Here is a 13520-nt window from a genome sequence, read left to right as displayed (position 1 = left end):
AGACTAATCAAGTAATAAAATGCATTATGTGACTGATCAGGTGAAAAAAGTAAATACAGATAGAAAAGAAAGAAGATCTAATTGAAATAATTGCAACAATACATATTAATAGGGGGGAAAAAACAAAAAGTCTAAAATAATTTTCTAATTTCTCCAGATCTAGGGTCTTCACTTTCTTTAGTAAGCTAGTCAATGTGGTAACGATTCATAATTTATATATAAATGCCAAAAACTATTCTTCAGCAATTCTCGAAGCTCATCTCTCAATGTTGTTCAGAAAGGGATTGAGATTCATTTGGGCATTGGCATAATATGCAGCAAAAGAAACGAGAACACCATATAATTCATTGGACAGGGTAATAAATAATAAGGATCTAGGTTATATTTTTCAAAAACTCCACTAATTAAGATGTTTTTTAACATTTTGATGCAAGAGCAGATACATAACCAATGACATGTTTATGTCCATTAAGAAGTTAATAGTTTTGTCATTGCATGATCCTGATCAGTAGGAATTGATTTAGAAAATATTACTTACTAAATCATCTTTGTCCACTTGTATTATATTAAAAAAAAATATATATATATATATATATAGGATCTTCCAATTGCATAGAGGGTAAATATTCCATAAAACTACCTACATCTACCAACCTCATTTGAATTGTTGTTTCTGTTCTTTAAGTAATATTTGTAATCATTATGAATAAATCCATGATTCTCATGTTTATCTACTCGCTTAGCGGTTGACTTCAAATTTGTTTTCGGAGCTATTCCTAAACAGTCAGCTATATCTATTCTAGTTAGAAAAAAGTTGACTTTCTCTAAAAATCTATGCAAATGACTTTAATTTAGTGGGAGTTGATATCACATGTATGTTGGAAAATGAAATCAGTAACAACCAAATTGAGTCTCAACACAATGACATTTTACGTTAACGTTCCATTTATCCAACTTTTTCTTGATAACCATCACAACAATAATTGTTCATTTATCCAACTTTTGCTTGATAACCATCACAACAATAATTGTTGAAAACAGAGCTGCAATAGCAAAATAAAATTCGAACTTATAAAAAACCAAAAAAATTAAAAGAAAAAAATAATGTATCCAATGGAATATAAATCTGTTACAAGAATAAATAGGCATAAAGTCCTATTTTAAATAGAAATAGAAAACTAAACGGATATAAGAATAACAAACTAAAGAATCAATCACAAAATAAATTCCTAAAAATTAAAAACAAAAGCAATAAATTTAAAAATATTAAATCCTAATAAGACTATTCCACTTTTACCTCTAGTTTCTCTTCTCCTTGCTTTTTAGCTTTTCCTTTCTCTTTAGCTTTTCCTTTCACATTTCTTACACGTTGCTTAGAACCGATTTTAGAACAGGTCCACTTGACAAACCAACCGATAGGCCAAGATATGAAGGCGATCCCGTAACATGCAGCCCATTGCTCCCAGGTCAACCTTGTTGAATTTTCAAACGGCTTTAGAAATTGCACCACCAGTATCTGAACCCAAATGATTACTGCAATAATAAATAGAAACGATTTGTCCCCGTTTATTCCGATAAACACGTTCTTCTTCTCCAGCTTTCTTGCATTGAATTGATTGAAAACTTGGTAGAGCAGAACAGCATTCAAGATAAATGTGCCCTTTAACCGATAGTCTTCGCCGAAAAGTAAACCGGCCATGAACAGTAACACCAAAACGACAACACTCTGAAGCAGAACTTGAGCCAACAGGTTGTTCCACATGATTTTGGATACGAGTGGCTCTGTTGTTCCCACTGGTGGCTTCTCCATGAGTTCTTTGGTGGGCTTCTCCGTGGCAAGAGCCAGAGCACTCAGTGCATGCAAAATCAAGAACAACCATAATAAGTGGGCTGGGTTCAATGGAATTTCACCTACCAAAGCTACTGAAGTAAAGTTGATAGCAGGAGCAGCAAAACTGAAAGTGAGATAAAACTGTATGAATTTCTGGATGCTGTTGTAAATGCATCTACTCCATTTCACAACTGTGGTCACTGAAGCAAAATTATCATCCATGATGACGATTTTTGAGGCATTCTTGGCAACTTCGTCGCCTGGGTTACCAAGGAAGAGTCCTACATCAGCTGCTGTCAATGCCAATACATCACTTTCGTCATTCCCAGTGACTGCAACGACATGACCTTTTTGCTTCAAGCTTTGGACAAATAGCAATTTATCTTTATCAGATGATCTCACCATCAAGCAAATTTTATTAACTTTCTCCCTTCTCTGTTTTGGAGAGTAATTGCGAAACTTCTCACCGTCTATTACTGCTTCTTTCACGTCCGGGCGTGGATGAAGTATTCCACACTTACTGGCTATATCTATGGCTTCTTTGGTGGAAACATTGTCGCCCGTGGTCATCTTGACCATAATTCCGGCATTCTCACAGCATTCCACGTCTTTCTTACAAGGATCCTTGATGATACTCATTAATCCCAATAGGACCAGACCATCTTCTTTCGGCGTTTCATTGCCACCGGAGTCCTCCTCTTCCTCTTCTTTCTCCCCCTCCTCCCCCATTAATCCCAACAGGACCTGACCATCTTCTTTCAGGGCTCCATTTCCCTCCTCCTCCTTCTTCCCCTGCTCCCCTCCTCCCTCATTAATCCCAACAGAACTTGACCATCTTCTTTCAGGGTTCCAATTCCCTCCTCCCCCTCTTCCCCCACTAATCCCAACGGAACCAGACCATCTTCTTTCAGCGTTTCATTTCCATCGGATTCCTCCTCCTCCTCTTCCTCCTCCTCTTCTTCCTCCTCTTCCTCCGCCTCCTCCTCCCCCCCCCCCCCCCCCCCCCCCCCCCCTCTTCCTCCTCCTCCTCTTGCTCCTCCTCCCCCTCTTCCTCCTCCTCCTCCTCCACCTTTTGTGCAGGAACTGAACTATATGCAAAACCGATGCATTGGAGACTGCTCTTCGCCATATCATCAATGATACGCTGGAATTCCAATTTCTGGTTGCCATCAAGAACTTGAATCCTCCCAGAAGTATCGTAGTACCTCGAACACATTGCTAGAATGATATCTGCTGCTCCTTTCCAGTGAGTGTGCTCTGTCTTGTCTGCCTTCCTCTTGATTAAGACACTTCGTGTATCCTGTGGATTGAAGGCATCAACCGGATGAATAGTACACCTGTTTGTCACTTTATGTGAAGTCCAACTGCACCACCACTGCACCGACAATGTGAAGATTGCACAGCCACCATTTTTGACACCACTGCACCGACAGCCACCATTTATGACAATGGCCATTGCTGCACCGAAAATGGATTATTCAACAATTGTGGGCTCTGCAGAGGCTGTTGAAAATTGTGGCCATGCAACCGACCTTGTAAGCCTATAAATAGGCTCCATCCCGTTGTATGCAAGCCAAGCCAAGTGAGCGAGCTCAATATTATCCCAAGTGAGGAATATTGAGAGAAAACTCCGAGAGAGAGAGTGTTTAAGTTCCAGAGAGAGCTTGAGAGAAGAGTGAGCAATTCCAGAGAGAATTGGAGAGTGTAGAGAGAGGTTCCACGTGAGAATCCAAGAGAGAAGTTTTTGTATTTTTGTATTCTATTTTCAAGAGAGTAATAGAATTTTTTTTATTTTTCTTCTCATATTTCTTCTCTAAAGTGGTCAGAGAACCACAACAAGTGGTATCAAAGCTCCAGGTCGAGAGCTTGGGTTCAAAATTTGAAGAAACAAAGCTACTGTTCTTCAAGTTGGTGTTTCAAAAAGTTGCTCAAATAATTAATTTGACAATACCAGGTGAAAGTACCCGACGAGAAGAGAACGCACAAGTTCGCCGGAGAGAAAGAGAGCGTCTCACGCGCCCACACGCGCCGCCTGAAGTTTTCTGCAACAGTTCACGCGCCTCACGCGCCGCACGCGCCGTCTGGAGGTTGAAGACGACCATGTCAGCAGCCACGTCAGCGCACCCCTGCCACGTCATCTGCCACGCCAGCCGACACGTCGTCAGCCATGCCAGCCGACACATCATCTGCCACGTGTTGACACGTCAGCACATTCTGCCACGTCATCAATATTTTCTAAAATTACGGAACAGCCCCTGAATTATTGGAAATTACATATTGACCCCTGTAGTTTCTGTATTTGCAGGTTGACCCAGATATTTTGTGAAATTATATTTTTGCCCTAAAATTTCTGGTAATTATATTTTGACCCCGGAAGAGTCAAGTCCACCATTTTCGGCCGTTCCGGACGCAACGGTTAACTCCGTTTTGCCAAATTCAGCTCCATTTTTGGTCAAGCCATAATGTCAATGGAAGAATCATCTTCGGGAGCTATGGTTAAGCTCACTGCCACAAATTATACACTTTGGAGACCTCGGATGGAAGATCTCCTCAACTGTAAGGATCTGTTTGATCCTATAGAAGCGAAAGGAGAAAACCCCGATCCCAGCAAAGAAGCAGAATGGAAGAAATTAAACAAGAAAACGATCGGTCAGATCAGGCAATGGATCGACCACAGTGTCTTCCATCATGTAGCGAAGGAAACGGATACATATGCCCTCTGGACAAAATTGGAGGACATGTACCAGGCCAAGACTGCTCGGAACAAAGCCCTGTTGCTTAAGCGATTGGTAAATTTAAAATTACAGAGTGGAACTTCTGTAGCTGAGCATACCAGTGAGTTTCAGAGCTTGGTAAATCAACTATCTACTGTGGATTATCAACTAGGGGATGAGGATCAGGCCCTCCTACTTCTAAGCTCTCTTCCAGATAGTTGGGAGACATTGGTAGTCTCTCTCAGCAATTCGGCCCCGAATGGCAAACTTACTATGTCTATGGTTAAGGATGCCCTATTTAATGAAGAGGCCAGGAGAAAGGACATTGGCATGGATCAGTCACATGCCCTCGTCACAGAGAGAGGAAGACAGCAAAGAGGTGGTCGAGATAGGGGGAGAGGTAGGAGCAAGAGCAGAGGCAGATCTACAGACGGTAGAAAATCATCGTATAAGTGTTATCATTGTGGCTTGGAGGGTCACATGAAGAAGAACTGCAGAAAGTTATTGAGAGAGCAGAGACTCCAAGGTAATCAGCCGAAGAAGGATGGAGAGACACTAGTCACTGTTACAGGAGAAGTGGCGCTCTGCTCCACCGAAGAAGAGACATGCCTTCATATATCAACCCAAGATGTTGAGTGGGTAGTCGATACTGCAGCATCCTACCATGTCACTCCACACAGAGATTTCTTCAAAACGTACAAAGCAGGAGACTTTGGTACGGTAAAAATGGGAAATTCCAGTTTTGCAAAGATTATGGGAACTGGTGATATTCAGGTAAAAACGAATGTTGGTTGTACAATCACTTTGAAGGATGTCCGTCATGTTCCAGATCTTCGGCTTAATCTACTTTCGGGAGCAGCCTTAAACAAGCAAGGCTATGACAACTACTTCAGCAAAGGCACATGGAAAATGTCGAAAGGTGCCATAGTTGTCGCCCGAGGACATATTTGTGGAATGCTGTACAAGACTCATGTGAAGATATGTGCAGATAGCCTCAATATTGCAGAAGGAGAGGCGTCTCAAAATCTGTGGCACCAGAGACTCGGTCACATGAGTGAAAAGGGATTGTCCACTTTGGCAAGGAAGAAGTTTATCACTGTTTGCAAGGATGCTGCGCTAGATCCTTGTAATCACTGCTTGTTTGGTAAGCAACATAGAGTCTCCTTCAGTTCCTCTGCATTGAGAAGATCAGAGTTGCTTAGTCTGGTGCACTCTGATGTTTGTGGTCCCATGGAGGTGGAATCATTAGGTGGCAACAAGTATTTCCTGACCTTCATTGATGATGCTTCACGGAAGGTGTGGGTATATTTCTTGAAGACAAAGGACCAGGTATTGGATTACTTCAAACTGTTTCATACCATGGTAGAGCGTGAAACAGGAAAGAAGCTGAAATGCCTCCGCTCAGATAATGGAGGCGAGTATACTTCCAAGGAGTTCGATGCCTACTGCAGAAGACACGGCATTCAACATGAGAAGACGGTCCCTCGCACCCCACAACATAATGGAATAGCCGAAAGAATGAACCGAACCATTATGGAAAAGGTCAGAAGTATGATCAGTATGGCTAAGCTGCCAAAGCCATTCTGGGGAGAAGCTGTTCGTGCCGCCTGCTATTTAATCAACATATCACCGTCAGTACCGTTGAATTTTGACATTCCGGAGAAAGTGTGGTCGGGTAAGATTCCCTCCTACTCTCATTTAAGAATGTTTGGTTGTTTAGCTTATGTACATGTATCCAAGGAGCTCAGACAGAAGCTCGATGCAAGATCTACTCCATGCATCTTTATAGGATATGGAGATGAAGAATTCGGATACAGGTTATGGGACCCGAAAACAAAGAAGGTTATTAGAAGCAGGGATGTAGTATTCCATGAAAACCAGAAAATGGAAGACATTGAAAAGCCCAGAATGTCTCCTAATTGTAGTTCTAGTGCCGAGAATTTTTGTCCTAATCCAGCACCAGCACAAATAGCCACAGAAGATAATGAGGTGCATGAAGATATACCAGAAGCAGACCAGGAGGAAGAAGGGGATATTGAGCAGGGGGAGACTCAATCCTCTCAAGCAGCTGCAGGGCCATCACAGCGGTCAGATGATGGTACACCTCCTGAAACCAGTGGTTTACAAGTTCGGAGATCTGAGCGAGGCCGAATTCCATCAAAGAGATTTCCAGAATCTGAGTATATTCTGCTTACTGAAGAGGGGGAGCCAGAGAGTTTCCAGGAAGCTGTTTCTCATCAAGAGAAGGAAAAGTGGCTGCAAGCAATGCAAGATGAGATTGATATATTTTGAAGAATTATTTATATTATATAATTTTATTTGTTTTTCATAATAAATAGATTTATGTGTATTCCTAGGCTTAGTTCAATGATAAAATCAACAGTACATCTTTAGGTTTAATATTCAAACTTTGACCTGAGTAAAAATCCTTTTGTAGCAAATTGTAATAAAAAATAAATAAAGAGGTTTATGCAATTAATTTAACAAAGATTAAAGGGTTCATGTGTATTTTCCAAAGATTAATAGTAAAAATGCCCCTCTCAGCTATTGATCAGATTAGTAGTTTTGATCTTTTAGGGGAGTACCTTAAGGGAGAGACTTAATTTTGATTACCTTTGTTCATGGATTCAACCGTAATATGTCCTTTGCCTTAGTAAGCTAGAGAGCTATAAAAAATCAATTAATGAACCTTTGCTTTAGAAAGCTAGAAAATTGTGAAATAAGCCTCTTCCTCTGTTTAAGTTTCAAATCCTTTAATTTATTACCTCTTCCGTACAACCATCTTGAAGCTCTCTGAACATTGAAAAAAAAAAAATAAATAAATAAATAAGACTATTAGATTCGGAATAAAAATTGTGACCCGAGTTTTTTTGGGTTCCTCCGAATAAAATAATTGATTAATTATTCCTGAAATGCTGTGCCACACCAAAATGATGGCTATAGAAATTCTGATCCCTTTGCATGGTCATGATCCATCCATGTGGCCCTTTTGAAATTGGGTTCGGAATACCAGCCCACCAAATCTTGTTCAACATTTGGTGCCCGTCACAAGTCTCTTTTTTTTTTTTTTTTTTTTTTTTTTGGGGGCTATCGTTCTTCTTTTCAAGTGCCAAAATAATCAGATATAAACAGGTATTTCCTAATTTCCATTATAAAACCCATTTATCAGAGCGAAAGAATATGCTAGAGCTATAGGACACGTGGTCATAATCAAGAGGCCCATTGTCTAATGAGACAAATAAAATAAAGATGAAACACACATCCTTCGTTACATAAATCCTGTCTGACAAAAATACAACATCTTTATCTATACTATAAAAATATAAACATAAATAATAAAAATAAAAAAATTAGAATAATTTATAATATTAAAAAAACAAAAATCCTGTGTGATGTCATACATGTCCTGTACTAACCGGAGCGCTGCTCAGATGAGGCTTAGCCGTTCTTACATCACAGCTGGAGCATCATCTTCTCTGGTCCAAATTACAATTGCTTGTGTGCCTTGAATGCTTTAGTGTTGCAGTGTTTTTAGGGAGTTGAAGGAGCGTGAGAATGATGGATGCAAATGAACCTCCATATCCTTGTGATAGGGGCATCTGACTTTCATGGGCATTTTGGATGGAAATTGAATTTTGTCTTTATAATGCACAATTTAAATGAATTTAGAAATTTAATTATTATAAAAAATAATTTGAGGATCGATAAAACTTACATAGGTTAGGGATTATCCTTTACAATTACTTATGTACATTTTAGTGAAAGGCCACATTGCCCTGATTCAGTGGTTAAAAGTTCACCACATGCAAATCTCAACCTCCAGTACTTATGTAGTTTTTATTTTTATTTTTTAAAAGTTTTGGTTATGGAAACATTACACGCTATTGGAATTTTGAAATATGGCCAAACATATTTCTTCTTTTAATCAATGAGAATATTCTCTTTTATTATATAAAAGTTTATTATACAATATTTTTATAAGTACTAAAATATTTATTAAATTTATTTATCAAATAATACGTGGTCAAATGTTATTTGTTAAAATATTTATATATAAAATGATAAACTTTTAAATAAATAAGTAAATTAAAAAAATAAACCAATTAAATATTATTACGTTATGTTTTACATTTTTTGATAAATAAATTTAGTAAACATTTAACTGAATCTATTATGATTATTTATGATATAAAAAAAATTCATTTATTCCTCTTATTCTTAATGAAAATAAAACCATCATTCTAAATACTACAAAATTGATATTGATTGGGTCAAATAATAATATTGATAACAATAATAATAGTTGAAATTAATTAATAAGAACTATTTATGAGTTGTTTTTTTTTTTTTTTTTTTGGTGATGGAATATAAGAATAATCAAAGAACAAAGAAAGTTTAATCAAAGAATCAAAGTAACTGATTTTGGACTTTATCCATTCCACCATATGGCACTCCAGAGGAAGAGACATTCCTCCTGCAGCGACAAGAAAGCTTGAAAACTTGGGTTAATCAAGGGTATAAATAAATGATTCTTTTGGAATTAAGCTAATAAAATAGTGATTTTTAGTACAAACAAATAAAAAAATAATGGCATTTGAAAAGAAAAAGAAAATGAATAAAAAAAAAAAAAAAGAATATTGAAAGAGTGTAATATCAAAATGAGTCAAGCATAAGACGAAGAAATTGATTTAGAAAATGAGAAAGCATATATATATATATATATATATATATCCGAAGCACTGCCAATGCCATTTCTTTCACAATTCCCTTCCGAATATTATATCCATAAAATCTTCAAAACAAAACATCTAGTGCGAAAAACCAGAATTCCTTGTTTCTCTTCTTTTTTCCGCCATTATTATTGATTTTCGAGCCAACAAAAAATGGATGTCAAGTCCATCAAAGTCAAACATATCGAACACAAAAAGATAATGAAAGTTGTGAAGGAGAAAGATGTGGAACGACTTAACAAGCAACTGAAAGGGATTAAAGGTGTAGCAGAAACTCTCGAAACCGATATCAACAACGGAATTCTTGATGATGAAAAGAAGATTGCTCGACGACGCAAAAGATTCGGTTCGAACGCATACAAGAAGCCGCCTCCGGAGGGTTTTCTACCTTCCATATGGCGACCTCTACAAGAGTTTGCCATTTTAAACAACTTGGTGAACATTCTTGCAGCTCTTATCCTTTTCATCGCTGCCTCTGCAGTCGGAAGGTACATACCCTCAGCTCGAAAGTCTAAATTGATGATGAATGGTAACAAATTTGAAGTTTTGAGAGGTGGGAGAAGAAGGAAGATTTCGATATCCGAAATCGTTGTCGGAGATGTGGTTTGCTTGAAGATCGGAGACAAAGTTCCAGCAGACGGCTTGTTCTTAAAAGGTCATAACCTGCAAGTAGAGGACGGTGAGGGTGGTGACAACGTACATGTTGTTAGCGAGACGAATCCATTTCTGTTTTCTGGTTCTCAAGTTGTTGACGGTTATGGCTGCCAGATGATGGTCACTTCAGTTGGAATGAAGGCAAAGTGGTGCAAAACGATGAGGGAACACAGCCGCGATAGAAAAAGCGAGGAGAGAATCGCCACAGTAGAAAAACGATTGAACCGGCTCATTGCTTCGATTCGCAAGAACCTTGCTTTACCAATTGCTTTGATAGGCTTCGTAGTCGTGACCATCAGATACTTCACCGGGACCACCAAAGGCATCGACGGAAATCAGGAGTTCAGTGACGGTCACATCACGCATGGTGGCTTTTTCGATTCTTCAGTGCTGAAATTTTTAGCGGCTGCTTTCACCACTATTGTGGTTGCGATCCCAGAAAGCTTGCGACTGTGCGTGCCGCTCACTATTTACTATTCGAAGAAGAGAATGGTGGCTGGCATGGAAATGGTGAGTGACCTCTCCGGATGGGAAACCATGCCGTTTGTCACCACCATTTGTGCGGACAAAACAGGCACTCTCTCCATGAACCAGATGAAGGTCGATAAGTTTTGGGCAGGCAGGTACTCTTCGGAAAACGAAGCTTACTTCTTGAATGCTTCTAATTCTTTTAAAAAATTATTGGAGGAGGGAATCGCTCTGAATACAAGTGTTAGAAATGGTACCCCAACTGATAAAGCAGTTATTTCATGGGCAGTTCATGAGTTGGATATTGATATGGAAGTGAGAAGCAGGTGTACAGTTCTTAAATACGTTGTTTTCGATTCGGAGAACATACAAAGTGGGGTTTTGATCAAAAGGGTAGCAGACAACACAGTCCACGTTCATTGGAAAGGAGAAGCAGAAGCGATTCTAGCGATGTGTTCGAGCTACTACGACAGTTCGGGAACAACCAACGAGCTGGTTGATACACAAAGAGCGGAATTCCGGCAAATCATTCAAGGTATGAAAGAGAGCAGCCTCCATTGCATTGCTTTTGCACACAATAATGTTGTTACTGGAGATGATCAGGGTGGACAACAAGAAACGCTGAAAGAAGATGGTCTAGTACTACTTGCACTGGTGGGTGTCAAAGATCCACGTGGTCCGGAATTGAATGAAGCCGTTAAAGATTGTCGAAATGCGGGAGTAGATGTCAAGATGTTCACCAGTGATGATCTATCCAGCGCAATAGACATAGCTAGGCAATGTGGAATACTCGGTCCAGACCGGGACAACAACACAGTAGTAATGAAAGGTGAGGAGTTTCGAAGCTATTCTCAAAGGGAAAGAATGGAAAAAGTTGACAATATGGAAGTGATGGCAAGTTCATCTCCTGATGATAAACTCCTAATGGTGAAAACTTTGAAGAAACAAGGCCACATCGTTGCAGTTTGTGGTAATACCACAAATGGTGATGCATTGGCAATGTTAGAAGCTGACGTTGGAATCTCAATGGGAATCCAAGGACGAGGCAACACCGATGACGTCCACGTCAGCAGCGAGAAGATCTCTGATATTGTAATCCTGGATGGTAATTTTGCAACGGTGCCTAAAGTTTTGAGATCGAGTTTGGGCATTTACAACAACATCCAGAGATTCATACAGTTTCAGCTCACTCTCAATCTTGCTACTCTTGCTGTATTCTTTATTTCAGTTGTTTCTGCAGGTGAAATCCCATTGAACACCACCCAAGTACTGTGGCTCAACTTGGTTATAAACACACTGGCTTCTCTGGCTCTCGCCGTGGATCAAATGCCCCCTGACAAAGAACTTATCAGATTCAGAAGGCCACAACAACTTAAGGGTAGGAGAGAGAAAGTGCCGCCACTCATATCAAACACCATGTGGAGGAATATCTTGGGTCAAGTTCTGTATCAGATTGCTGTCGTTTTGGTTTTACTCTTCCAGGCCAAATCGTTTTTTGGTGTACAAGGTATTGCCGAAAGGAACAGCTTGATCTTCAATGCTTTCATGCTCTGCCAAGTTTTCAATGAATTCAATGCAAGAAGTCTAGGTGGGATTAAGAGCGTGTTCAAAGGAATACACAGGGACATATCGTTTCTGATTCTTGTAGCAATAACAATTTGTGTTCAGATAGCGTTTGGGGAATTATTTCTGTACAATGACAGTGATTATTTTGTGAGGTTGGGGGGGTGGCAATGGTGTATGTGTTTTGGATTTTCAGGGATTTCTTGGCCTATCGATTGGGGGGTCAAGTACGTACCTGTTCCGGAGGAACCGCACATGGACGAAGAGGGTCGAGTTTTCTATGTTGTGGAAACACGGGCGCAGCCAGGAAATGTATTGGTGGAAAGACGGGTGGAGCCAGGAAATAATCGCTAGATGCCGCGCCTTATTTCTTAATATATATATATATATATATATATAAATGTATACGCGTTAAATAAAATTATTTATCTCATATATCTGATCATATACACAGACAATACTCAATATTATATGATGATTTCATATATATGGGTCGTAAGTGCATATATATACTTGTGCCTATCTAAGAATAAGTTGGACGAGGCTCAATTTGGTATGAATAAAATTCACCTGGTGGAAAGGCTGCTGTAGAGAAGCCCTTGCTTCGAGCATGACAGTCTCATGGAAGTGGAAATATTCCAACAATATGGTGAAATATTTTATTCGGTAAATAACTTTGTCTGGTGCCCAAAAGTCTGTGAATGTTCAATACATCTCAATAAGAAAGTCTATTATTTGTGTGTTAAGAGGTGTTATTATTATTTTTTTTTCCCTATATTTTCTAAAAGAAACGATATTTTTAGCTATAATCATTAAATAGAACAAATATATACCTCCAAAAACAAATCTAATTTTATATATTCTATAAATAATATTGTTTAAATAAAGTTACAAGCAAATAATATTGTATACGTATATAGTGATTTAATTCTGTCATAATGATGTAAATAAATAGCTAGTAGTTAGCCATCCAAATTATTGTACGATGGAAGGTTTTTTGTGATCAATTTTTGTTGACTTAATTATTAGCCAGCCACGCACTCCGATCGACCAAATCTGGTTCTTTCCTTTGCGATGGAGGAATCTCTTGGGTCAAGTTGTGTATCAGATTGCTGTCGTTTCGGCATTACTCTTCAAGACCAAATAGATTCTGGGTGTAGAAGATATTACGGTGAGGAGCAGCTTCATCTTCAATGCATTCATGCTCTGCCAAGTTTTTAATGAATTCAATGCTGGGAATCTAGTGAATATCAAGAACGTATTGAAAGGAATGCATAGGGACATAACGTTTCTTCTTATTATTATAATAACCATTTCTGTTCAAATAGTGTTTGGGGAATTATTCTTTGCACCGTGACAGTGATTATTTTGAGAGGTTGCAGTTGTGACATTGGGGAATATGTTTTGGATTTGCCGGCATTTCCGGAGAAACCGCATATGGACGAGGAGGGTCGATATTTATACATGGCGGAAATTAGCAATATGTACATATGGAAATTAAAAATATAAAGGAAAATATATAATTATATATATATATATATGTATATATATTTTCATTCA

General features: G+C 38.8%; 1 protein-coding gene across 1 annotated transcript; it reads left to right on the top strand.

The window, feature by feature from the left end:
- The first annotated feature begins 9428 nt into the window (after window positions 1-9428).
- Window positions 9429-12314, top strand: LOC107413104 (calcium-transporting ATPase 12, plasma membrane-type-like). The gene has a single exon (XM_016020974.4). The coding sequence runs from the start codon at window positions 9429-9431 to the stop codon at window positions 12312-12314; it is 2886 nt and encodes a 961-aa protein (XP_015876460.3).
- Window positions 12315-13520: the final 1206 nt, after the last annotated feature.

The sequence above is a fragment of the Ziziphus jujuba genome, chromosome 3 (genome assembly GCF_031755915.1).
Source record: "Ziziphus jujuba cultivar Dongzao chromosome 3, ASM3175591v1".
Taxonomy (NCBI): Eukaryota; Viridiplantae; Streptophyta; class Magnoliopsida; order Rosales; family Rhamnaceae; genus Ziziphus; species Ziziphus jujuba.
Note: the sequence above shows the minus strand (reverse complement) of the source record. Positions and strands in the feature narration are given on the sequence as shown.

What these genes read in the sequence shown, in the direction of transcription:
- LOC107413104 (XM_016020974.4), top strand. Translation starts at nt 9,429, where the DNA reads ATGGATGTCAAGTCCATCAAAGTCAAACATATCGAACACAAAAAGATA.